Genomic DNA, 27,723 nt, shown 5'->3' with positions numbered 1-27,723 from the left:
TCAAATTGCATCAGAGCACTCTCACACCATACCTGCCAAGCCACAGCCTGCTCACATCATGTCTGCCAATCCAGGGCCTGCTCACGCCATGCCTGCCGCTCCAGGGCCTGCTCACACCATGCCTGCACCTCTCAGGGCCGCCTTCCTACAACCAGCTCACAAGATGGCTGCCTTCCCAGAGCCAGTCCACAAGATGGCCGCCTTCCCAGAGCCAGTTCACAAGATGGCCGCCTTCCCAGAGCCAGTTCACAAGATGGCCGCCTTCCCAAAGCCAGTTCACAAGATGGCCGCCATCCCCAACCCGGTTCACAAGATGGCCGCCGTCTCCAGGCCACGCCACAAGATGGCCGCCATCCCAGAACCCGTGGCCAGCACTCGGACGCCACCTGTGGTTATGATGGCCCACATGCTGGATTCACCCCTAATGGCTGTATGGGCAGCTAAAATGGCGCTCCATCACGTCACGGCTGCTACTGAGTCAAGTCGAGTTGCAGCTCCAGGGTCAAGTCAAGCTTCCAAGTCTGATCAAGCAACAGAGTCAAGTCAGGGCTACACTTTCTGTGCCAAGCCAAGATACAGCTGTTGTTCTCCATGAGTCAAGCCAAGACACAGCTGTAGTTCTCCATGAGTCAAGCCAAGATACAGCTGTCCTCCATGAGTCAAGCCGAGATACAGCTGTTCCCCATGAGTCAAGCCAAGTCGCAGGTGTTCCCCATGAGTCAAGTCACGTTACAGCTGTTGTTCCTGAGTCAAGTCACGTTACAGCTGTTGTTCCTGAGTCAAGCCATGTTGTTCCTGAGTCAAGTCAAGTTACAGCTGGGTTGTCTGTTATGTCAAACCACAGCTGATTTCCATGAACCAAGCCAAGTTACAGCAGATCTTCACGAGTCAAGTCAAATTGCTGCTGTCTTCCCTGAGCCAAGCCAAATCACAGCTGACCTTCACGAGCCAAGTCAAGTCACAGCTGGACTGCACGAGCCAGGTCAAGTTACCACTGTTCTTCACGAGTCAAGTCAAGTCACGGCAGGCCTCCCTGAGTCAAGTCAAGTCACGGCAGACCTCTCTGAGTCAAGTCAAGTCACGGCAGAACTCCCCGAGTCAATGCAAGCCACGGCTGTCCTACCAGAACCTCACCAGGTCCCCACTGACCTTCCTAAGTCTCATCACATATCAACTGAGCCCACGCTCCCAAGCCACGCAGAGCCCACGCTCCCAAGCCACGCAGAACCCACATTCCCAAGCCACAAGTCCAGAGCATCCATACCCTCAAGACCAACAGACATCCTACTATCTACTGTGCTGCCGGTAATGGCCGTTGCCATTTTCAGTGTGTGGTCTGCACACTGTGCTCCAGAGGCCTCGTCTGTCCACAAATCTGCTCCAAAGGCCTCGTCTCTCCACGAGTCTGCTCCAGAAGCCTCGTCTGTCCACGAGTCTGCTCCAGAGGCCTTGTCTGTCCCCAAATCTGCTCCAGAGGCATCGTCTGTCCACGAATCTGCTCCAGAGGCCTCGTATATCCATGAGTCTGCTCCAGAGGCCTCGTCTGACTGCGAGTCTGCCCCAGAGGCCTCGCCCGACTGCGAGTCTGCCCCAGAGGCCTCATCTGACCACAAGTCTGCTCCTGAGGCTTCATCTGTCCACGAATTCGCGCCCATACCTCCTGAGGTGTCAGCTCTCGCTGTAGAACCTCCTAAGGAGGTGGCGTCTATTTATGAATTCACTGTTACATCTGTCCACGAATCTGCGCCCATGCCTCCAGAGGTGTCAGCACCCACTGTAGATCCTCCTATGGGGGCGGCGTCCTCCCATGAACTCTCAGCCTGTCATGTCACAGTCACAAAGGCCAATATTGAACTCTCTGCCTGTCATGCCACGGCCAAAGAAATCATTCGTGAACACTCCGCTCTGCTATGGATGTCACTAGTCCCACTGTGGATATCTCTGCTCCTGTCTGCTCTGCCTGCCCTGCAATGGCTCCCTGTTATGCCTGCTCTGCCTGCCTCGCCATAGCTCCTTGCTCTGCCTGCCGTGCCTGCCCTGCAATGGCTCCCTGTTATACCTGCCCCACCATGGCTTTCTACTCTGCTACTGCTCCACGGCCCAGGTCCTCCAAGGTTACACTGTCTACCATTGCTCCACGGCCCAGGTCCTCCAAGATTTCACTGTCTGCCGCAGCTCCATGGCCAAGGTCCTTCGAGGTCCCACCATCTGCCATTGCTCCACGGCCCAGGTCCTCCAAGGTTACACTGTCTACCATTGCTCCACGGCCAAGGTCCTCCAGTGCTTCACTGTCTGCCACAGCTCCATGGCCCAGGCCCTCCAGTGCTTCACTGTCTGCCACTGCTCCATGGTCCAGGTCCTCCAGTGCTTCACTGTCTGTCCCTGCTCCATGATCCAGGCCCACCTCCACCATATGGACCTGGCCCTCCGTCCCAACCCCTGTTTTGCCTCTGTTTCCCCACCCTCCTGGACTATTGTTGTTTGAGCGCCAGGAGTTGCTCCTAGGGGGGGACATCACCGTCTCACCCTGTAACGCCAAGCCAGCAGAGGGAGCCCTCACCCTAGTACTGCCTGCACGCTCCCTCTGCTGCTTCTATTGTCACTTCCTGTTTGGGACTATTTAAAAACTGACCATGTGCTCCATACTTTGCGAAGTATTGCCAGTTTCACCTGCCTTACCAAGCGTTTGTATATACTCTGTGTGATTTACCTGTTGCTGTCTCGCTTTGTCTCTGGATTTCGAGTTTACAGATTACCCTTGTCGGATTATTTTGCCTGATTGGACTGATTTATAGGTTTGGACACTTTGCCTGGTTTCTCACACTTGCCTCACGGATTATCCCTTGGACTGTTGCATTCTCGGACTGCTTTATTTGGTTATTGATCCTCTGCCTGTTTTCACGTTTATGTTTGCTGCTGTTTCTAATAAACTTCCGCATATGCATTCAACTTCTGCCTCAGCGTCCACGTTACACACCCTTTAATTTTGCAGGTTTAGTTTCTTGTCATTTATTTTTAATCCATGTTGTTGAATCTTTTATGGTGGTAAACTGCAGGTGGGAAATAAAAGATTTCATGGCAATAAATTAAGAATTCGTTAATGTGACTTTTTAATTCGTTCTCTCATTTTACAAATTAATAAATTAATAAATCGTAGGAACGAATTAACAAATTGTAGGAAAGAATTATGTCCTGTTTGTGTCCCGCAGCCCTGTCAAAGCGCAGTGCACCATATAAAATAATTAGAAATTATAATTAAACATGACTTAGTGACTACATTTCTATTACTTTCCATGTTGAATTTGATGTGGTCGCATTTGTGCGAGTGCATTATCTGCAGTGCTGAAGCGTCTGCTCCATACAGCGGGAGTTACAGAGTTATAAAGCCATGGCATATTCAGGATTTCACTGATCACGCGAAGAGTAGTTTTCATTGTGAGCGCTTTGGGTGTAGAGCCTGGTTTGTATTAGTAGTGTCAGCACGAGCGAGGTGGTGACGACAAAAATGATGCCACTATTTAAGAAACGATGGCGGACAGAGGATTTGGTTTTCAAGTAGGGTAAAAGACCGCTTGTTAAACCAGAGAAGGTAAACGTATTGGTATTCTTGTGCAAAAAAAAAAAAAAAAAGTGTACTGTTTTGCCAGTTGGTCAGGAATTGCCACATAACTCAATATTTTTCTTTTCCCAAATCCTCACTGTCTCACCCTTTATTTTCGCAAGTTTATTTTCTTGTCATTCACTTTTAATCCATGTTTTCGTATCTCTTACTGTGATAAATTGCGGGTGAGAAATAAAATATTTTGTGGGAATACATTAATAATTCGTTAGTACTACATATTAATTAGTTCCCTTATTTTACAAATTAATAAATTAATAAATGGTAGGAATGAATTAAGAAGTTGTAGCAATGAATGATGTCATATCCATGTTCGCAAAGCAACCCCAGTCACCCAGTTTAGTTCTACTTTTGTTTTCGTTTTGAAATGTTGTTTTTAGATTTAGAATTCGAAAATGAAAGCATCCGAAGTTTGGCTTATAACATAGCAAAAGTGAACTTAATTCACAAAATTCAGATCATAAATAATACTAGCCTACTGATGAAAAAGAAGGGATTAAAATGTAAACCACTCATTACTATTTATTTAATCCTAACAAAAAAAGTTATTGTTAAAAACTAACTTTCCAAACAAAAGGATATATATCGGTATCGGCCAAAATGAGATGAAAAATATTGCATATCGGATATCGGCAAAAATCCAATATCGTGCATCTCTAGTTTCCACATCGTCTAGCACATTAAACAGGATATGAGGCTGTATTTACATGTTTTGACCTGCTTAAATGAACTTTTGCCTGTGTGATTGTAATCATGTCTTGATGATACAGAGCCCTTGTCCACACTAATATGTTATTGTTTGAAAACACATTTTTTTCTCCGTTTTGGCCTTCTGTTCACACTGAGATGGCATTTTTGTCAAAGAAAACTGAGCTTTTTGAAAACCAAAGTGGATACATCTGAAAACAGCATTTTTGTGTTGTAGTGTGGACTGTGAAAATGGAGGCTTTTGAAAATGATGACGTATGTTTAGTCACATGACACATATTGTACTAATAGATATCAATGTTTATGCTGGTATTGTGCCTGTTATGTGCTTTTCTCTTTCACACTGTTGCTAAAGATACGTTACTTTGTACACTCTTAATATTAGAGTCCTGCAAGATGACAGAAAATTTACTCACAATTGCTGTTCTGTGGAAAAACATGAAGGCAGTTTTGTTTTAGATCAAACATATAATGGTAAGTGAGTGTGACCTGGATGCATCAGTGAATGATATTTCCATAAATAAAATTATCCTGCCAAAAGAACTGCATATAAACTTACTACGACTGTTTTGTCAGTATCATCTCTGTGAGCTTTAATGTGGTTTTACGCATGTGCAGTAAGGCCAATTTAGTGTTTTTCAGCGATTCTGTGTGGATGAGAAACTTTTGGAAAACACTAGTGTGGACAGAAAGCGTTTTAAAATGAAAATGCCATTTTCAAATGTATCTGGATTAATTAATGTAGACGTAGCCTGAATCAATTTGGTGACAGTGCCACCTTTTAATAAACATCACATTTTTATGCTTTTGTAAACTGAGTGTCACTTGGGACATACTGTTTTTTTTTCTATACATTTGTATAAAATCTGCCGCTGATGTTTCTGGCCCTGTAATTTCTGCTGCAGTTATATTTTCTCTTCTTTCCATTTTACCGACAGGGATTGTTATTTACTTGAGGTTTGATCTGAATCAGCTCCAACAGGGACAGATGTGTTCGTAATTCCCTTAGTCTGAGCTGTGAGAAAGAGAGAGAAATACTCACTAAGAAACAAAACACACAATCACATCAGCAAAGAGGAACATTTATGTCATACATCACACTGGTATCAGTCAATAACGTTACAGTCACAGTGAATTAAACATTACCTTGCTTCTGTTTGTTCTCCAGCTGTTCAGCCAGTTCATTCTGGTTCATCTTCCTCAGGATGCCAACCATGATCTTCACAGCTTCTTCTGGTCCAAAACACGCCACCATTTTATCTACTGTTTTTAATCTATCTGCATTCTCCATTTCAGACTTTGATATACAGTCATAATCTTTCTGTAAGTGCCACTGAAACTCCTTCAGATGACGTTCTTCCAGTTCCATCAGTGAGTTCAGGAGTAGCTCTTCAACAGACGCCATCGTCCTTCACCGATTCACAGCTGCAGGATGACAAGTAAAAGATCAGAAATAGTTTCACACTTAACATATGAACCTAAATGCTCAAGTGTTTTTTGAATTATGCAGAGGTGTAAAGAGGACCTGAAAGAGTATCTGATTTTCACAGTAGTTTATTCATACTGAATATGGGCTCCAATATGTGCCAGTCCTCAACACCTCAGAGAAATGCAGGTGCAAAACAACAAACAGCTGAACTGTGAGGAGAGGATTAAAGCATTTATCAAATTTGATAAAAAACAAACAAACAAATGTTCACATTTGTTACATTAAATGACCCCTTTGCAGAGTTTGACTCTGTAACTAGTAATGGCGTTATTCATTACAAATGTACCATAAAGTTTAAATCTGTTTAAATCTGCTAAAATTACTTTAACAGACTGAATGTTTGGGAAACACTTTAAGGCTCCATAATCACGTGGTAGTTATTAACTACCACGTAATATTAACTATGCTAGCAACATGCTAGTAACTTGCTAATCATACTAGGAACATGCTACCAGCATGCTAATACTGCTAACAATATGTAAGCAAAATTCTAATCATGCTAATAATGCTGACAACATGCAAGCATCATTCTAATCATGCTAGCAACATGCTAGCAACATGCTAATCATGTTAGAAACCCATTAGAGACATGTGTAGAAGATTTTCATTAATCTTGAATCAATATAAAACATAGAATTATGCCTACATTATACATATGAGGATATTATTCTACTATTATCTTCTGACTATGTGTATTAACTCTGTGCAGTGAGCTTAGAGCAAAGACAACTATTTAAAGCTTGAAAAACACTCATGCCTGGAACGAACCTGTTCAGGAGCTAGAAATACATGACAGCTATTGATCAACCTTCAGGAATTCATATATGGTAAAAAATACAACAGTGCATATATGGAATGCTTCAGGATGTATATATGTGTACTTGAGACGAAACTCTGGAGTGGTGTTCGAACATTACTCGGCCTTTTGTTACCTTGTTAATAAAGGTCTATCTGACTTCAAAACCTCTTCAGAGCAATTTATTTTGAGCAAGGAAATTCTACAACATAATTGGCGACCCTGGCAGGACGACACAGGGCAAAAAAGTGAAAAAGCTGCAACGGGCTCTATGGACAATAACTCAAATGGCCACAATAAAAGGGTAAGCAGTTTTGCTTATAAAGTTAGTGTGTTGTTCTCCAGAGTTGCCTGTTGTGGTAAGAAAACTCTTTAAAAGCTCTTCCAAAATTAAGAACTAAAAGGAAAAAAGAAAGGGGTTTTGAATCCAGAATAAACTAGGCTGTCATTCAGTGTTGCATGCAGTGGTCTTTATTAGATGCATTTGGGGCCTTGAAGCGTAGAACGAAGTCAATATAGTTGCAGTGCAGGTGTCTGAATTATTGCAATGAAGATTTAATTACATTGCATTTGTCCTTAATTGTTGTAATACAGCGGTCTCTGTTTGCTGTACCGAGGCTTGTTTAGACAGCAAGGGAGTCGATGTAGTTGTATTGCAGTTGTCTTGTAATAGTAAATGACAGCAAGGAATTAAAGCGTCCGGGAATTTATTTGTGGTACCGGATATTACAGGTGGGTATTTTTAGTAAAAATCCTGAAATATGGTGGGTAGTTTAACAAAATCCTGTAATGTATTTTTGCTATATCTTATATCTGAAGTGGTATCTCATTATCCCTGAAAGACAAATGGCAAATTAATCCATTGCAGAGATTTAAAATTGTATTAACTGAAAATTACATGTGCAATGTGTTGATTAAAAGCAAGAATGAGTGACCAAAATTAAAAAACAACAGTATCTTAGTAAATGAGACTGCATGATTCAACTAGGGTAAAAATCTGATGGGAAATTTGCATTCACGATTACAAGATTATTTTGCATCCTGCATGTGAGTATAGGAAAATATAATAGAACATTTTTAATATATAGGAAATTTTATTTGTAGTATGCTTAGATAAGCATAGGTAGTAAATTGCTCTTTTGCTGCAACGAAGAACTGCTTTACTAAAAATAGAATAGGGGAAATGCTGTTGACAACCAGTGAGATTTTTGTAGCCTTAAACAAACATGGTGAAACATAAAAAAAGTGTTAACACAATTGGAATTAGAATTAATAAAAGTTCTCTTGAGTGGTCAAATTTCAGAAGATTTCTGGAACAGTGCCTTGAAGAATGGAAGCAACAAGAGAAGAAAAAGCAAAGACACGGCAGAAAGAAGAAGGAGAGACAGTGGCTGATGGGCATTCAGCCCCCGACAATGAAAGCTGACACTTCTGAGGAATCATTACATGAAAAAGACTGACTTAATACAGGAAAATGTGAAACTTTCACTTGAGACTTTTCCTGAAAGCAAAGAGAGCATCAGGAGATGTAAAATTGTGGCAGGAACAACAAAGCCTTTGACGGCCTTTGAGTGACATCAAGCTGATGACCCAGTGCAACAGCCAAAGACTTCAACAGACTGATGATCCAACAGGAGAACATCCATCCCTTCCTCTGAGAGCACAGGTGTGAGATATCCAGTGATCACTCTAGAGAACTTTCCAAATTTGTTATTTATTATATTAATTTAGTGTATCTTGACTATTCACTTCTTTGCATTCTCTGCTAAACTAACATTCTCTGTCTGCTCTTCTAGTAGGTACCTGTCCAGCCAAACTTCATTGATAGACGAAGTGGGTGCTCAGCTCACAAAAATTAGTTTTAACTAAGGCTGGATTGGGTATAGTGAGGGTTACATTTAAAGCATTATTCAGAGGAAACACAACTGAATTATTCTCTGACAAAGAAGAATTAAAGAAACAGACAAAGGTGATCTAAGAAAAATACAGTTACAAAACAGCACTACTGGCCACTCCATCTTGTTTGATGGTAATTTTCTAGGGTTAGGTTAAACAAAATAATTAGAAAGAAAATATATTTATGAAAGAAATTAAATCAAACATGTTGTCATCACTGGGGTAATGAGATATAAAGGTTATCGGCCATGGATCCAAGAATTATGCAGAGATCTCTTATTTACTTTAGCTCATAGGTAACAACTAAAAGAAATTGGCAATATTTGAAGAGCACAAAGAATAAAGGCATTTGAGAAATTACAGTTGGCTATCTTAATTGCTCCATGCCCAGGCCCAATATTCTAAAACATTAAATTATTTAAACAAGTGATTGGGGAGTGACACAGTGCCTGTGTCCTATAGCTGTTAACAACAACAAAGATGTGTGGAATTCCACTGTAAAAACTGTATGTTCCCAATAAAAAGCAGTACGCAAGAACGTGATGGCCAGAAGAGTGCAAATGTGTGTGAATGATGGCCAGTGTGTCAATGGAATGAAAGATAGTGTCTGAAGAGATACTAAGGCAAATCATTTATTTGCCAAAACAGCTGTTCCCTTTCGAGGAACTCGAACTGCGTCCTCTAGGGGGCGCTAGGGGGAACGCCGTCAGCGTGACCCGTGTCTGAAGTATATATACAAAACAACAACAAAGTTGGCCGGCGACAGCCTATGACGTCACTGCCGGCGCGACTCGTCGTGGGAGGTTATGGATCGCGCCACGGTAAGGCTTGACTTGCCGTGGAAGCGAGCCAGAGAGGTGGCGCCTCGGGGTCGTCTCGATGTCTTTCTGATCATAACCTCCCGGCCCAGGTGAGTCTTCCATTCCTTCCCGATCTGCATACGGAGATCGAGAAGGTATGGAGGAGGCCGTTTTCCTCACGGCTATCAGAGGATGCCACCTGTAGAAGAGACGCTGGCCAGCTATCTCTCTGTAGGTAAGGCATCTTCCCTGAAGACTCCCTCCCTGCCATCCATTCCCCTTCAAGTAACATCTCGTTTGAATGGCAGGGCGTATGCAGCAGCAGGTCAGGCTGTGGGTGCGTTGCACACTATGGCGGTGCTTCAAGCCTACCAGGCTGACTTGCTGAAAGATCTGGATAAGGGTCAGGGTCTTTCCCCGGATGAGGTTGCTGAGCTGCGCCGCACCACGGATCTCGCTCTCCGTGCCACCAAGCAGGCCGCCACTGCCATGGGCAGGTCTATGGGGGCCATGGTGGTTACGGAGAGACATCTGTGGGTGAACTTGGCTGACCTCGGGAAGAAAGAGAGGGGCTTTCTTCTCGACGCACCAGTCTCGCCTTCCGAATTTTTGGTACCTCCGTCGAGACGGTGGTTGAGAAGTTCAGGGAGGCGAGGGCGCGCTCAGTGGCCTTCAAAACCTTCATTCCACGAAGGTCCAGATCTGAGCCCGAACAGTATGGGGGTCCTGGCCCGTCTCGTTCTGAGGGACGAAGACAGGCCCAGAAGACTAGTGTGGCCACTCGCGCCCCTCCCCCACCTGCGGGTGGTTCCGGGAGGAAGCGTGGGTCTAGAGGAGGTAGACAGGACCTGAGGGAAGTGATCCAGACGAGACAGCGTGCTCGCCGGGGTCAGAGTAGAAGATAGCTTCTGCTTATCTTCCTTTGGGGGCTCCTGTCTCCCTCCTCTTAATTCCCCCTTCATATTAGTCTCTCCACCTGACTGAGGTTTGGTGGTACTTTTCCTGCGCACCCCTGCCGGACCTATGATGTTTTAGGTTGGCTTTTTTGTTAAAAAGCAACCTTTACTGATGGTCTGCCTCGGCCTTTCGGCCTCCTCTCACAGTTTGATGCGAAACGGGAACCATGGATGGGTGAGTTCGATCCATTTTTCATGTCTAACTATGAATCATATTTCTAGCTTGGTGGTCGCTCCCCTTTTTAGGGTTTCTAATAAGCGATCTCTTTGAGGTAACCAGGTGAGTGCTGTCTTCCCCTACGAAAAATGAAAGCAGGGTAGACAGCCCATTTTTTATGATTTGCTGTACTCCCCTATAACCTGGTCTCTTCTTAATCTCCCCTGACAGGTCATAGTAATGGTCTAGATGGTTTCTCAGAAGGATTTTCTGAGTCTTCTGGAGTTATGTGCAGGAACCATGGTGGGGTGAGTACGACTCATGTTTAATGTGTCTACCATGCTGTGTACAATTGGGTCCTGTTTTTGTGCCTTCCTTGGTAGGTCCTCTTCGAGCACCCCCCTCTGATCTTCAATCATGGTTATGGGCTGCTTGCCTGGGTCTGCCTCCCGTTTTCGAATAGGAAGCTTTCAGGTTCCCTTTACAGCACTGAGAAAAACTAGGACTTCGGTCCTGCGTCTGGGTAAGCTCTTCAGAATCTCTTTTCACAGGGAGCTCCTGGACATTTTGGATAGACACATTGACCACCGGGTTGAGACCCTCTGTCTTCATCCTGCCCTGAGAGGCTTCGGTTGCGGGGTTTCCGCCCTTCACACAGACCTCCTACCTATGCCATCTGGTGATCTAGCGGTCGCCCCTCCGAGGAGTGGGCTTGGTCACGCTATTTCACTGTTTCTCAAGTCAGAGCTGTTTCTGTGGAAACCCTCTGAGTGCTCCGAGGAGCCTTCAGCTAAGCATTCTTGGCCCTTGGTCCCAAGGCTCTGCGGGTCTTGGTTGAGCAGGGCCCATGCTTTCCATCGAGGAGGTAAGCATAGGTCTGTGTGGGGTGAGAAGGGCTTATACCCCTTGAGAGGTTACCCACAGAACAGCCTGAGGGCTGGGGATGTGACTGCTTTCTGTGCAGTCTTGTAGAGGTGGCTCCCCGTCATTTCTGATTCCCGTATCTCTTCCTGGGAGTGTGCGACGATGCTCCCCTTTCTGCGGAAAGGGTTTTTGCTAGAGTTCGTCTCCCTTGGAGAGATCAGGTGTCCCTCCCGTGTCTCGGGAGTGGAACCCGGTCTCGATACACTACCTTTCCTTGGTACGTATATCAGCTTCAGGGCAGTATTATTAGACAGTTAGCTGCGGCTACTGCATAGGGTGCTCCCCTCCCATCGAGGGTTTACCTGAGCACTGCCCCATTGGGCAACTGAGGTTCGCCCTTACTGCCTTCCCCAGGCCAAAGGGAACTTTCACGGGTCAGATCTCATCCAAGGCTTCTGTACAGGGCGCGGTGATGCTCCCCTTTCTACGGAAAGGGTCTCTGAGCTCGTCCCCCTGGGGGGATCAGTGGCTCCTCCTGTCCATGGGAGTAGAAGCCTGTCGCGATAGCCACACAAGATAAGGCAGTGTAAGTGTATCGGCTCTTGGCAGTTTTAGTGGATAGATAGCCGCGGCCTCTATCTGCTTGGCATCTTTGTGCTCCCCTCTCCTTGAGGGTTTTGCTTTGAGCTTTGCCTAATTGGGAGGCTAGATGCGCCCCTACTGCCTTCCCCTTAGAGCCTTGTTAAGCCGGCAGTGCTCCCCTCACCCTGAGGGTCTTCTTATTCCACCGTTTCTCAACGGTACGTCTAAAAATAGGCCCACACGTTTGTGGGCGCTTTCTCAAATCCATGTATATGGTAAGTGCACACATTAACCTTTGGGCACTTTTCTAAAATCCACGAAAAACTGTGGTATGTGTTCTGCGTCCATTCTAAAATCCTTTATGGTAGGGATTCACGCGCTATTGCCCGTACCCTTTCTCGAGGTGGTCTAAAGCCCGGTCATCTCGGGTCCATCTCCAGAGCTTCTGCCAGGCTAAAAGAACGTTTTTTACGCGCCCTAGTTCCGGTGCGCATTTTATGCTCGCTCAACCGGGTTGAGCAGGGAGTTACCACTTGCGTTCTGTGTACGACTTCTGAGGGAGTCGTGCAGGGCTGCAGTAGCCCCTGTGTGACAGGCCAACCTGGGTATCCTAGGCTTCTGGCCGTATCCCCTTAAAGGAATACTTTGTTTCCAAGCTTGGGCTCTACCCCGGGCCGATATCTGCCCTACAGGTAAGTTGGGTATGCAGCCTAAGCTCTGGCCGTAGGGGATATGTCACTGACAGCCATCTCTTTATCCTAGGGGCGACTCCCTTAAGGCCTAGGGAGTTGGTACTTAGTGCCTGTCTCTCTGGAAGTCAGGCACTCCCCTCAGCATGGCAGCGTGGGTATAACCGTTCCCCCTAGCGCCCCCTAGAGGACGCAGTTCGAGTTCCTCGAAAGGGAACGTCTCAGGTTACGTATGTAACCTTGGTTCCCTGAGAAGGGAACGAGACACTGCGTCCTCTAGGCTCGGGGCCATGCTTCAGGATGTGAGCTTCAGACGAAGAAGCGGCCGTCCTGGTCTACCGGTGTCCTTTTATACTGTGGTCGCACCGGTAGTGACGCGCCGGCAGCGACGAGTCGCGCCGGCAGTGACGTCATAGGCTGTCGCCGGCCAACTTTGTTGTTGTTTTGTATATATACTTCAGACACGGGTCACGCTGACGGCGTTCCCCCTAGCGCCCCCTAGAGGACGCAGTGTCTCGTTCCCTTCTCAGGGAACCAAGGTTACATACGTAACCTGAGACGTCTTCTACATTTGAATAATATCTGGACTTTAATATGTGGGCCCACAGGGCAGATAATGCCCAATAAAAATAACAACTATAAATGAATTTGGGTTATTATTGTGGCAGAAAGAAATAGTGCCACACATGCACAGCGTAATAGCATGGCTTAACAATAGCAAAAGCTTAATCAAACTTTCTTTTCAGCATATCAACATCAAGCTGATGCTTGTCAAAAGTATAAAATGTTGGTTTATAACTGTTAACTTGAGCAAAAGTGGGCTGAATGCTTTCCGGATGCCATACTGATAAGAAAGAAATAATGAAGTCAAATTAGCCAGTTGTGAAGAATAACTTGAGAAGGAGAAAATGTAAATCAAATGTTGAAAAGTCAAATTGTATAAGACAGAAAATGAGATGGAATTAAACCTTACTGGTAATAAAAGCATGTAAACACTGAAGAAAATTAAAAAAAAAAAAAGGCCAGGAGAGCATTGAGCCCACATACTGCACAGTCTCCACAGGTGACATTGAGAAGGACAGTAAATGATGAAATTCATGTTGTCACTAACAAAATAGTTAAAGTCTCATTTACAGAGAACAGCGGCTTAATTCCAGGAAGGTTGGCTCCAACAATAAGAGCCAGTGAGGATGGGTTGAGATCTCAGAGGAGGACTGTGCATTGGTCAGCAAAATGGTTGCCGAATGACATCGGAGACCACACCTCTAGTTTTAAAATACACCAACCAACTATGGAATGAGGACCCTACCATGCAAACAGGGAAAGACCATGGCAACCAATCGCTGATGAAGATGGAATGAATGATAAATAGCTAACAGGATGACCAAACTCTTCACATGAAGAAGATGTGAGCCAATGAGTTAGGAAAAAAAATGAAAAGATAAAAGAAATAAAAGAAAAAGAGAAAATTGAAGCAGAGAGTAAACGGACACAAAGAGACTTGAGAGTGATGGAGCTCTAATCCAGAATGCTGAGCAAATAATTCAGTTAATCACTGCAATGATGCTACTTAAGCAAAAACAAGAAGGCAGCAGACTAAGGGAAAGGTGACTAAGGTGACTAAATATATCTGAGAATGAATAATGAAGAAGAGCACATTACTAAAAACTCCTGAAAAAGATCAATAAGGAACTGTGTCAAGAGTAAAGAGACTCCCACAAGTAAGAAAAATGGACATAACAGCATGGACCAATACCATCACATGCCTAGTCCACCTAATGAAGAAAGTCAACGGACAACGCCTACCTGATTTTCCCTCAATTAACTTTTTAGTTTTTGAACGACACCACAAGTCAACAGAGCAAAATCTATCAATATTGTAGAAACATTGACTATAATATCTAAAATTATGAGGAAATTTGGAAGATGATGAATTATAGGGAAGTAGGAAGCATAGCACAAAAGAGCACAAAGCATAGCACAAAATATCTAGGTTGAAACATCTTATGCTTTGTTTCATTTTGAATCTGGGTGATGTATTTTATATGTTAATATTTCTAATATTTTCAAAACGTTAAGGAATCAGAATCTTTTACTCCCTTCTGCCTCTCTAGTACAATGAAGAATGGTGAGGGGAGATGTTTGGTTCTGATGTCCCCTGGAGTGTGGTTCTATAATTAAGTCATTGATAAAGAATTTGTGTGACTTATTTTAGTCACAATAATATAAGAACTGAGAATCCTGGATTGTGAAACTACATTCTGGAAAAAGTGAGTAAGGTGGGACTTAAGTAAGTCCCAGAGGGGGGAGATGTAGAAGATTTTCATTAATCTTGAATCAGTATAAAACATAGAAGCTAGAAATACATGATAGCTATTGATCAACCTTCAGGAATTCATATATGGTAAAAAATACAACAGTGCATATATGGAATGCTTCAGGAGTGGTGTTCGAACATTACTCGGCCTTTTGTTAACCTGTTAATAAAGGTCTATCTGGCTTCAAAACCTCTTCAGAGCTATTTATTTTGAGAAATTCTACAACACGTTAACAATATGTTAATCACGTTAGAAACATGCTAGCAACATGCTAATCATGCTAGCAACATGCCAGTAACACAAGAATCATGTTAGGAACGTGCTAGCAACATGCCAGTAACTTGTTAATCATGCTAGAAACATGCTAGCAACATGCTAATAATGCTTACAACATTCTAATCATGCTAACAACATGCTAGTAACTTGTTAATCATCCTAATAACATGCTAGCAACATGCTGACTACTATCTATCTCTGTGAACAATATGAATCATTGTGTTTAAAATAGTGTAATAAAGAGAGTTTGACCCCCTGTTCTCAAGTGAAAAGTACATCCACATTAGTTATTGATTTTTATGGCACTGATGTTCATAGTGTTCACCTAAATAAGCCAGTAATTACAGCCAGTAATACAACACTACTGAAGTAAATTTTTGGTGTGTTAGTGCTTAAATACAGCAGAATCATGGACCCCTAAAATAAAGTGTTCCCAGCAATTGCTTTGAGTTTTGTTAGCAACCAAAAAAAAAAAAAAAAAAAAAAAACAATTGACACACACAATGTTGTCTGGTACTATACATGTATAATCAATACATCACAATTTTAAATCAATAGTCAGTATTTCATGAAGTATTTACTAACCACAAATAGTGATGATGTAGATGTTACTTGCTCCTCCACTGAACTCTCAAGAGGACGTTCCTCTCAAACTGCTTTCATTTTCGCATTCTTCTAAAGCATTTTTTCAGAACATAAACCTAAGAGATAAAGATCATTGACTTTATTAATGATTGAGAATATTACACATGCTCAGTGCTTGGTGCTACAGTTGTGATCCCTTCACACTTTAATACATTTAGATATAAGCCAGAAGCTTTTGAAAAAAGTGGTATTGATAGCTTTGGAAATCTGTGATTTATACTTTAAATCCATCCATTATCTAACCATTTGAATGTGTTTTCTGTATGTAAATTTCTATGATCATTTTTTGTGTATGAACAGGACTTTTATTTTGGTGTGGCGACATGATGTCATAAGGCTGCGCCGGACTCCTGCATCTGTGTTTCTGCTGAAGAAAGGTTTGTTTTTAATTGTTTTAAGTTTTTAATTCAGTGCGACCGGTTTAGACATTTATACAGAGAACTGTGAAATTAGTTATTAGTTAATGAATGTAACACTGTAATGTTTTTAACTACAATAATAAAGAGTTTTTGTGAGTAAACACTAAACTTGCATCTCATTTCAGTTCCTGTTCATCATAAACAGCTGTTTACTCACTGGCAAATAATAATAAACAAATACAGTTTTTAAAACTCAAAACAGTAGCTGGGTTTCTATCCAAACCTGAATCAAATCTTTTCATCTAGATGCATTGGCTGTAAAAAAATGTCATGTGGTGTGACCATGATTTATATTTAAATTAATTAATTGCCCAACATGCTTAATTTTATTAGATATTCGATTAAAGTGTTTAGAAACAAAGTATTTGCATTTCATTTGAGTTTTGAAAATAATGATTGGTTCTATAATTTCAGGTGCCTTCTATTCTGAACAACTTTGCATAGCACCTTAAAGGCTTTATATGCTCGAACCCCGGTAATTGCTGCTTGCAGCTATGTTATATATATAGGGAATATATCATATGATATGAAGATCTAGTGTTTGTGTGAATAGATAAGCAGTTTTTAACAGTTTGATGCCATTTACCATAGAAATCTATAATCTAACTGTTATAGTGCCACCTATGGTTCGATCTCCATGAAACTTTGCATGCTTGTTAAGAATCACGTGACACATGATCTCACCAATTTTCGTAAAGTTTTTAGTCTTCGTTTAGGTTTTATAGGTTTTTGATAATTTTTTGATAATTATTGATCTAGGGAGTCCAGAGAATATTATTGCAGTGGTCTGCTCAAGATTGAGTAGAAAACCTAGGACTAGTTTGCAAAAGTAGGTTTTTAACATATTTGTGAATATTTAATGAAAGACTTGAATGACAGCAATGGTTCTTGAGGCAAAGTTGTTCATCATGAGGAGATCTATCAAATGATATGCATATTGTGTGGATGTGTGAAACACTACGTGATTACAGAATGATGATATGAAGATCTAGTGTTTGTGTGAATATATGTGCATTTATTTAGCCATTTGAAGCCATTTACCATACACAGCTTGTGTTTTTAAAGCCTTTTTAACTGCTATAGCGCCACCTATGGTCCGATCTTCACGAAACTTTCCATGCTTGTTAAGAGTCATCTGACACATGTTCTCACCAATTTTCATAAAGTTTTGAGTTTTCGTTTAGGTTTTATAGGCTTTCGGGTATATGTGGCCACGCCCCTTTTGTAAATGACCCCGTTATAGCTAACTGAAGGACAAAATTCAACATTTTTTTGATAATTATTGATCTAAAGAGTCCAGAGAATATTACAGCAGTGGTTTGACTGAGATTGAGCGAAAAACCTAGGACTAGTTCGCAAAAGTAGGTTTTTCACATATTTGTGAATATTTAATGAACGATTTGATTGACAGCAATGGTTCTTGAGGCAAAGTTGTTCATCATGAGGACATCTATCAAATGATATGCATATTGTGTGGATGTGTGAAACACTACGTGATTACAGAGCCATAAAACTTGTTAGCGCCAACTAGTGGCCGATTTCTTTCAAAATTCTTACAGACCTTTAGGGCCATGAGTCAAACATGCCCGGTGAGTTTCGTTCCGATCGGCCTCCGTTAACCTTGTCTAATAGGTGCTCAAAATTCATTCGTTTTTTGAGATACGCCAATGTCCTCATAGACCCTTATGGCACATTGGACAGAGACACTGCATACCAATTTTCAGGTCGATCGGACCAACGATTGCATAGTTATAGTCATTTTTATGTTTTTTCAGGCTTATAGCGCCACCAAGTGGCAGAGCTGTGCAATTTTTTTTATTTGACCAAAGATTGAGCTTATACACATATGTACCAAGTTTAATGAAGATATCTCATTTGGTTCATGAATTATAGCCATTTTATTAAAAATGGCCCCCCACCTGACAAACTTTTTGGGGCCCCTTCGCGACGATGAGTGAAAATGAAAAAACTGCGTGCTCGAACCCCTAAATATAAAAACAAAGCTTTGATTACAAAAGACTTTGGAAATCATGCCAAATAGTGCAGAAAGTGAATCTGAATAAATTTAGGATAAATTCCAAAGCTGTTTACAAAACAGCTGTTATGGCTGAACGGTGATAAAATATGGCTGAAATAACTAAAAAGTTAAACTCTCTTAAAAGTTAAAGTGAGTGCTTATATATATATATATATATATATATATATATATATATATATATATATATGACAATTTTTTAAAGCATTTAAACCAAATTTTAACTGAAAAAAAATAATTGTACAGAAAATTTAGGCATAAAGTTCATTGGCCTTTAATTTGCATTCTTTTATTAATTTGTAGTGCTAGTTAGGGCCAAAGGACAAATGTGCGAGGACTCTCTTGGAATTGCTCAGTTTATGATTATGATTATTATTATTAGGGGTTCAAGCACGTAGTGGACTGCAGTAATATTCTCTGGACTCTCTAGATCAATAATTATCAAAAAACTGTTGAACATTTCTAATTTGGACAGCTTTAACATGGTCATTGAAAATGTTGTCGTTTACCTAGTGTACCCAAAAGTCTGTAAATCCTAAATGACAACTCAAAACTTAATGAAATTATGCAAGGTCATGTGTCATATAATTCCAAACAAGCTTGCAAAATTTTGTGCAGATCGGGCAAAAATTGGTGCTATGACAGTTATAAAGGTTAAAACCAGTACATTTCAATGATGAAGTCCCTGTAATTGCCATTATACTCAGTACATGGCAGCAGAGGACCATTCATTAGCTCTGATCTGACACAATCCATTCAGTTCATGGAGCTCTCTTCTAACGAGCTGATGAGCTTTCTCAGGTGTGGCCAATAAGGTATGTATTTCTTATGTAGTGCACTCCAGTCAGTTCATGGAGCTCTCATTTAACGAGCTGGTGATCAGAATCAGGTGTGATCAATAAGTAAGGCAGCACAGAGCCATGAAACGTTCTCTATTCTCCAACTAGCCCTAGCTTTTAAACTCAAAATGAAAAAACAAATCAGTGCAGTACAATCCTCTAGACTCTCCAGGTTGCTAATTCTCAAATATAATGCTAAATATTTGCATTTGGACAGCTATGACAGGGTCATTTAAAAATGTGGTCTTTATATAGTGTTGTAACGGAATGAGTGAGACGAGAGGCGAGCGGATCCATTTGCGAGCTTTTATTAAATCGATGAGACAAAGGCATGGTCAGGCAGGTAGGGTCAAACAGTAGCAAACAGATGTATAAGGAGTAAAAACACAAGAACAGTCCGTAAGGCAGGCGTGGGTCAATTAGCGGCGAACATTATCCATAAAGGGACGAGACGAGAGAATTATCCAAGCAACGAGCTAGAGTCCAATAGGCAGGCGGCGAGACAGATGAGACGAGATGGCCAGGCGAGAGAACTAAACAGAGGGAAACTAGGAAGCAAGGGAACAAGGGAACAGGGAACTAGGAACGATAACAAAGGAAATCACAACAATAATACTAATCACAATACTCCGTGATCTGTATGGGGAAAGACCGGGGCTTTTATAGCGCCGCTGATTGGTCTCAGGTGTTGACCCAATCAGCGCACTGAATGATGGGGAATGTAGTCCAGGGTGTGGTGCAACAGTCTGAGTGTTGTGACAGGGTGAAAGCGACATCTGGTGGTGAGCGGACCGCAGGTCACCGATTCGTAACAAGTGTACCCAAAAGCCTATAAATCTTAAAAGAAAACCCCAAACTGTGTAAACTGATGCATGATTTAATTCTAAACAATCATACAACATTTTATGGAAATTGGGGGAAAAAAATGGCACTATAATAGTTAGAAACTTTAACAACTATTATGCACATGGTAAGGTCTCTGCAGTGATTAATTATAACCACTAGATGGCACTAGAAGACAACTAATGGGCTCATTAAAATCACTGATATAGTATTTTTCAGTTCTTTCTTCTTCAAGATTGGCATTTAGACATGATAAATTCATTATCATTGCATGTATGATCATATTTTAAACGTTTACCACTGTATTCATACAGACATATGAGTGTTTTACAATTATGCCAATTATGTTTTGAGGTTATAAAACTGAAAATTTAAACTCCATTTAAACTCTAAAAGAGAAGACTTGCAATAAGAGTTTTGTTGTTTTGTTGATCATTTGTTTCAGAAATCTAAATGTGCAACAAAATGTGTCTGTCTCTAATCATCTTTAATGAGCATTAATATAAGTTTAACCATTTCATTTCTGTGTATGTGTGTGTTTGTGAGCGTGTTCTCCATCGTGGATGTGTTGTGCTGTTAGCCATACATTTTGGTTTGGACTACACACTAAAACCATAAAATCTTGAAGGCTTTAGATGCTTGAACCCCGGTAATTGCTGCTTGCAGCTATATTTATTATTATTATTATTATTATTATTATTGTTGGTGGTGTTATTTTGTTTTATTATTCACACTTAACTCAAACAAGTTCATGTTCCATGTTCAATCTGCACCAAACTTCATATGTTTGCTAAAAGTCCTGACGTGAAGACATCTACATGCCAGAATACAGTTAATAGTCATAGCGCCATCAGCTGGCAGCAGGAATATCAATGCTCATATCAATTACTTTGACATATTCCTCCTATATTAACACTTTAAGTGCACATTGCTCACCGTCCGCTGTTTTCCTAAAGCCATCGGGTGTTGTGAAGGCCTTTCAACACTGCGTGCAGCTTTAATTTTGAGTGTGTTTTGGTCTAGTCAGGTCATTTAGGTCCATTAATTCTCACTCTGACTCGCTTACTAGTGCATTGACTGCTTAAGTTTGCATTCATTTTTCAGTCTGTTAACTATTCTCATCTTAAACACAAAGAAAAAAAAAAAACAAAAAAAACAACTGAGATCTACGTGACACCGTTGAAGATGGTGTTTATTAAAGAGGAGAGTGAAAACATGAAGATTGAAGAAGCTTTCAGAGTCAGACATGAAGATACTGAGGAACAACAAACAAAGATGAGGAGAATGAAGACGTGAAGATTGAACAATCATTCCGAGTCAAACAGGAAGATACTGAGAAACAAACAGGTTGGTCTTTTGTCAGTCATTCTGATAAACAGTAAATAGCCAAACAAAACAAGTATTTTGTGTAGCATTTAACCCAGTCTCTACCCTCTTCATGAGGGTTAACAGGAGGTTCTAGTGGTTAACTTTGTCAAAAGCATCAGACCAGCAAAATGAGTACTGAGGATTTGGTGGCTGCTTTTGCCGGTCTCAGAGCTTCAATAACCATGGGCAGACGGTTGAAATGGGAAAAACTGTCAGTTTTGGAGAAGGTGGATTTAGTGCCAATTAGAAGAAATTCTGTTTTGTCACTGTTTGAAAAAACTGCAGGAAAACCAGGATTTAAGTTCATTGAAGCAGTCAATGAGGGAGAAAGGAGGGTGGAGTTGGGTGTCATCTGCATAACAGTGGGAAAAGATGTTGTATTCACTAAAGATATTGCCAAACGGAAGAAGGTAAATGATGAAAAGAAGGGGTCCCAGGACAGAGCCCTGGGGCACACCAGTGTTCAGTGGGGAAGGTTCAGAACTAAAAGCTTGCTTGTGAACAAATGAGTGAAACACATTTGCCCAGCATCTCGAATAACGCTTACAGAAAGCACTTGAGAAACAGTGTCTGTTCTGTGGCATGGTATGCTTTCAACTCGTCTAGAAGTCTTGAGCAAGAGACTGTACGACATTCACGTTACATGATTTGACTGATTTTTACATATAAAGGACGACAGCGCAACACATTAAAAGAAAGGAACATTCATGTTTTCATAATCGCTGACCTGGTGTTTCGTGGGCCCTACAAAGCTTGCATATTTTGCACATATTTTTGCTGTCTGGCTTATCAGCTGCCATGAGGAGGTCACTAGTGATTTTTATGAGTGCAGTTTCTGCACTATGAATAGGAGAAAAAAACAAACGGGAATTGTTCGTACAGGTTAAATGAGAAAGAAGTTGGTAGCAACTGTTTTTTCAAGGAATTAAACTACAATTAAAAACTGAACATCAGTCAAGTCACGGATCATGTTTCATTTATCATGTGAGGAGAGTGAATCGAGATGACTGACAAAAGTCAGGTGAAATAGACAAGTTGACAGAAACAAATGCAAAATTGTCTGTTTAGGAATATTTTGGATTTTGAAAATCCTGTTCACTTTTGCTCTTTATGTAAGGTGAGATGTTTAATTAGTTCCCTTTCGAGGAACTCGAACTGCGTCCTCTAGGGGTCGCTAAGGGGAACGCCATCTCCGTGACCCGTGTCTGAAGTCTACATACAGAAAATATCAATAAAGTTGGCCGGCGACAGCTTATGACATCACTGCCGGCGCGTCACTACCGGTGCGACCACAGTATAAAAGGACACCGGAAGAACACAACATTCTCTTCTTCGTCTTCACTGACTCTTTTGTCTGGAGCATGCATTCTGGTAAGAAGATTCTTTCTCTCTTCCTACATACTATGGCGACCACTAGTAAGACGTTCAGGAAGTGCGCGGATCCGTGTCCTCGTTTTTTGGCATCTGATGACTCACACGATCTTTGCGTCTTTTGTTTGGGTGAGGAGCACGCACGCGATGTCCTCGAGGGGGCAATCTGCCTGTGCTGTGAGCTTTTTTCCATGAAAAAGCTCCGTTCTCGCTTGTCACTCTTTTCGAGGAAAGAGGGGCAGCAGTCTGCCCCCGCAGTTCAGGACCCTCTGCTGCCGAGGCACGGATAAAAATGAGCTTGTGGGGATCACAAGCGGATCTGGCTGAGGAGTTAAAAAAGAGACTTTCCCTTTCACACTCATCGGCCAGGGGCGAGGACGAGCTGTTGGATGATGATGATGTTATTTCTTTAACGTCATCTGATCCGACAGCTAGTGCTCTATTGGGAACTACCCAAGAAGAGCAAGAGATGTCAGAAGGTGAAGAAGCTGAGGCTGAGCCTTCTCTAATCTCTTGCCCTGCGTACGATGAGCTGTTAGAAGTTATGGACTGCGCCACGGCGAGGCTTGACTTGCTGTGGAAGCGGACTAGAAAGGTGGCGCCGCGGGGTCGTCTCGACGAACGCTATCTTTCCGACCATAGCCTTCCAGCTCAGGTGAGTCTTCCATTTCTTCCTGATCTCCATACAGAGATCGAGAAGGTATGGGAAAAAAACGTATTCCTCACGCATCCATAATTTTCCTCATTCTAATTACGCAAAAATTGAGGGGATGCATGAATACGGATATGAGAAGATGCCCCCTGTAGAAGAGACGCTGACTAGCTATCTCTCTATGGGTAAAACATCTTCTCTTAAAACTCTCTCCTTGCCATCCATACCCCCCCAAGTAACATCTCGTTTGAATGGCAAGGCGTACGCAGCAGCAGGTCAAGCTGTGGGTGCATTGCACACAATGGCGGTGCTTCATGCCTACAAGGCTGATCTGCTGAAAGATCTGGACAAAGGTCAGGGTCTTTCCCCTGAGGAGGTGTCTGAGCTGCGTCGCACCTCAGATCTTGCTCTCCGTGCCACTAAGCAGGCCGCCACTGCTATGGGCAGGTCCATGGGGGCCATGGTGGTTACGGAGAGACATCTGTGGGTGAACCTGGCTGACCTCGGGAAGAAAGAGAGGGGCTTTCTTCTCGATGCGCCGGTCTCGCCCACTGAGCTTTTCGGTGCCTCCGTCGAGAAGTTCAGGGAGGCGAGGACGCGCTCAGCTGCCTTCAAAACCTTTATTCCTCAAAGGTCCAGATCTGAGCCTGAACAACACGGGGGTCCTGACTCGTCACGTTCTGAGGAACGAAGACGAGCTCAGAAGACTAGTGTCGCAACTCGCGCCCCTCCCCTGCGGGTGGTTCTAGGAGGAAGCGTGGGCCTGGAGAAAGTAGGCAAGACCTGAGGGAAGTGATCCAGACGAGACAACGCTCTCGCCTGGACCAGAGTAAAAAATAAACATCTACTCACTTTCCTCAGGGGTTTTTCCATCCACCCTTTCTTTCCCTTCTCAATTCCCCCGCCGCAACCACCTGACTGAGGTTAGGTGGCATCTTCCTGCGTGCTTCCTACCGGACCTATGATGTTTTAGGTTAGCTTTATAGTTATAAAGCTACCTTTACTGATGGTCTGGACCTGGATCTCACCTTTTCACAACTTTCTGAGTAATGCGCGGGAACCACGGATGGGTGAGTACAATCTTTTATTATGTGTCTAGTCTCCTTATGCTGTATGTTTCGGATCTGTCTCTTGTGGTTTCTGTCTGTTAGGTAGGTCCTCTTTGAGCACCCCCCTCTGGTCTTCTGACTATGGTTGTGGCCTGCTTGTCTTTGGATCTGCCTTCGTCATGGAGACATCATGGCCACTTTTGGCTTTCAGGTCCTCACTACAGCATTACAACTAGGGCTACTGCCCTACCTCCAGGTAAGCTCTTCAGAAGTTTTTTTCTTTGCAGGAGTTTCCTGGTCATCCCTGACTGGACATGTATGCCTTTAGGCCACCTAACTGAGGCACTCCGTCTGCGTCCTGCCCTGAGGGGCTTCCCGTTACAGGGTATCCACCCAATCATCATGCAGACCTATCCTCATACCATCTTGGTGATTTAGTGAGTCGCCCCTCTGAGGAGTGGGCTTGACCACGCCATTTTCTACCATCGTATGAGTAGAAGATGTTTCTGCGGGAACCCTTCTCAGTGCTCTGAGGAGCATTGGCTACGGTCTAGACCCTTGTTCATGAGGTTCTGCGGGCCTTGCTAGAACAAGATCTTTCGATTGAGATAGTAAGCACAGATCTGCCTGGATTGGTAGTGGCTCTTGCCCCTTCAAGAGTATACCTACGGCACAGCCTCAGGGCTGGGGACGCTGCTGCTCTCTATGCAGCCTTACAGTGTTGATGGATTTGTCTCTGCTGTGATGTCTGATATTCTGTGATCAGATCACATCTAGGCCTCCTTGACAGGTGATGATGATGTTCCCCTCGCTGTAGGAGGGTTTTCTTAGAGCTTGTCATCCCTGGGCGGATTGGGTATTCCTCCTGTCTCTCAGGAGTTTGAAGCCTGTCCCGACGCACTGACCTCATCTGGTTAAGTGAATCGGCTCCATGGCAGTATCATCAGACAGCTAACTGTGGCTAACTGTCTGTTTGGAGTAGCAATGCTCCCCTCACCTGAGGGTCTGCTTTGAGCATTGCCCCAACTGGGCAACCGAGGTTCGCCCTTACTGCCCCCATCTTGGAGCCTTATTTGCAATGCCTGCAGAGCTCCCCTCATTCTGAGGGTCTTCTACTAGCACACCGTTTCCAAGCGGTATTTCTAAAATCCGTCTTTATGATAAGGCCCACGCGAACCCTTGGGCGCTTTCTCAAATCCATGTATATGGTAAGTGCACACGTGAACCCTGGGGCACTTTTCTAAAATCCACGTTGCAGTATGGAATGCACCAGAGTTCTGCCTCCATTATAAAATCCTTCACAGTAGGGATTCACACGCTCATGACCCGTACCCTTTCTCGAGTTGGGTAAACACCGGTCACCTTGGGTCCCACTCCTTGTGAGCATCTGCCAGACTAAAGTGACGGTATTACTTGCGCTAGCTCATGCACACCCTCTATGATATGGGTTCATGCTCAAACTCGCACCCATTCTCTGAGTTGGTTGTTCCCGGACACCTTGGATACCACTCTACCTGAGCAAGTTGCTACCTATGTGCTGTAGGACGGTTCCTGAGGGAACCTATGCAGAGCCCACGGTAGCCCCCTGTGTGACAGACCAAACCTAGGTGAACCCTAGGCATTTAGCCATATCCCCTTAAAGGAATATCTTCTAATTCCAAGCTTTGGGCTCTACCCCGGGTCCAGTATTTTCGACCCCTTTCAGGTAAGTCTTGGGTATGCAGCTCAGGCTTTTTGGCTGTAGGGGATAATGTCACTGACAGCAGTCACTACGTCTCAGAGGCAACTCCCTTAAGCTTAAGGCAGTTGGTACTTAGTGCTCGCTTCTATATGACATGCACTCCCCTCAGCATGGCAGCGTGGGTATAAGCGTTCCCCCTAGCGACCCCTAGAGGACGCAGTTCGAGTTCCTCGAAAGGGAACGTCTCAGCTTACATATGTAACCCTGGTTCCCTGAGAAGGGAACGAGACACTGCGTCCTCTAGTCTCATCGCCATGCTTCGGATGTAAGCTTCAGACGAAGAAGCGAATGTTGTGTTCTACCGGTGTCCTTTTATACTGTGGTCGCTCCGGTAGTGACGCACTGGCAGTGACGTCATAAGCTGTCGCCGGCCAACTTTGTTGATATTTTTTTGTATGTAGACTTCAGACACGGGTCATGGAGATGGCGTTCCCCCTAGCGACCCCTAGAAGATGCAGTGTCTCGTTCCCTTCTCAGGGAACCAGGGTTACATACGTAACCTGAGACGTTTCTTATTGATTTGGTTCCACAGTGTTTGCTGATTTTTACTTTATTTGTAAACATTCTATGAAGGAAAGTAGGGAAAAGAGGGAAAATTTAAACTAAAAACTAACAATTTCTTGAGGCCGAATTGCTAATAGTTTGAAAGTAATTTGAAAGTTCTTTTACAAGCTATTTTCTCATTATCACAAAACCTTACTTTAAAGGAAAGCTTAGTAACAATTGAGAATTTTGCCAATATTAGACCTGCATTCTTTTGGTTTTGTATAATATAAAGCCATTTTAAAAGTTTCTAAATATTTGTTGACTTCTGACACATTCTGTCAGTGTTCGTTTTCATGGAGTGTTCATGGACTTCAGGTTATCTTCACTTGCCCCTTTCCTTTGTTCTAATTTCCTGCCACTAAACAGTTTACAATATTTAACAAGAACAGCTGTCTGTATTTGGTTTGTTATCATTGCTCATGTTCCTCAGTTTGTTTCATTCATTGTCTGTAAATGTGTGTGTCCACCATGCTGTTTTATATCCTTGTTAATTTTTTTTTTTTTTTTTTTTTTTTTTTTTTTTTTACTTTGTTTAATAAATACATCCCAATTTAATCTTTTGGATCTTCATCATCAGAACCAACATCAAACATTACAGAATACTGGACCTCAAGAGAAAACATGGACATTGCTTCAACTAACATTACCGAGGTGAGGAGTATTGCTGGGACTAGATGTGTTGTGATTGTTGTCTTTCAAGATGACTGCAATATTGAGGAATATCACGGATAACACAAAGGAATATATATATATATATTCCTTTGTATATAAATTCATATATATATATATATATATATATATATATGAATTTCTTAATATCTGCCACCGAACAAAGTGTGGTGACATCACCCCCTAATGAAAGGCTCCAGGTGTAAGCTAGATTGTGAAATCCTTTCTGATGTCAGAGCCCAGAGCAGATAGGGAGCTTACGCCCACCAGGGACACAGAGCCTGCAACCACCTCTGTCCCAGATCCCAGGCCCCACACTGAGTCTGACCAGGTGTGTGAGCCGGTAATATCCTGTGCCACCATGGGAGTGCTTTTGGAGTTTTATTAATTGGAGTT

The 27,723-nt window shown here is 42.7% G+C and overlaps 1 protein-coding gene and 1 long non-coding RNA gene across 21 annotated transcripts in view; one reads left to right on the top strand and one right to left on the bottom strand.

Annotated features, from left to right (window-relative positions):
* Window positions 1–27,723, bottom strand: part of LOC127164348 (NACHT, LRR and PYD domains-containing protein 3) — a 1,126,570-nt gene that overhangs the window by 828,949 nt on the left and 269,898 nt on the right. For 2 of the 20 annotated variants that reach the window (XM_051108238.1, XM_051108239.1), the window contains 3 exons: window positions 15,736–15,851; window positions 5,474–5,752; window positions 5,280–5,342 (listed from right to left, as the gene is read on the bottom strand). The exons of 15 other annotated variants lie outside the window; for them this stretch is intronic. In XM_051108238.1, coding sequence (XP_050964195.1) covers window positions 5,280–5,342; window positions 5,474–5,732 — 322 coding nt within the window. In that variant the 5' untranslated portion in view covers window positions 5,733–5,752; window positions 15,736–15,851. Of the gene's footprint in view, window positions 1–5,279; window positions 5,343–5,473; window positions 5,753–5,852; window positions 5,932–15,735; window positions 15,852–27,723 lie in introns of those variants that run through there. 3 more of the 20 variants (XM_051108242.1, XM_051108243.1, XM_051108241.1) reach the window with 3 other exon arrangements.
* The window catches only part of LOC127164356 (uncharacterized), a 268,320-nt gene that overhangs the window by 18,781 nt on the left and 221,816 nt on the right, over window positions 1–27,723 (top strand). The gene's annotated exons all lie outside the window — the stretch shown is intronic.

Source organism: Labeo rohita, chromosome 4 (assembly GCF_022985175.1).
Source record: "Labeo rohita strain BAU-BD-2019 chromosome 4, IGBB_LRoh.1.0, whole genome shotgun sequence".
NCBI classification, from domain to species: domain Eukaryota; kingdom Metazoa; phylum Chordata; class Actinopteri; order Cypriniformes; family Cyprinidae; genus Labeo; species Labeo rohita.
The sequence above is the reverse complement of the archived record's forward strand: the minus strand, read 5'-3'. Positions and strand labels throughout refer to the sequence as shown.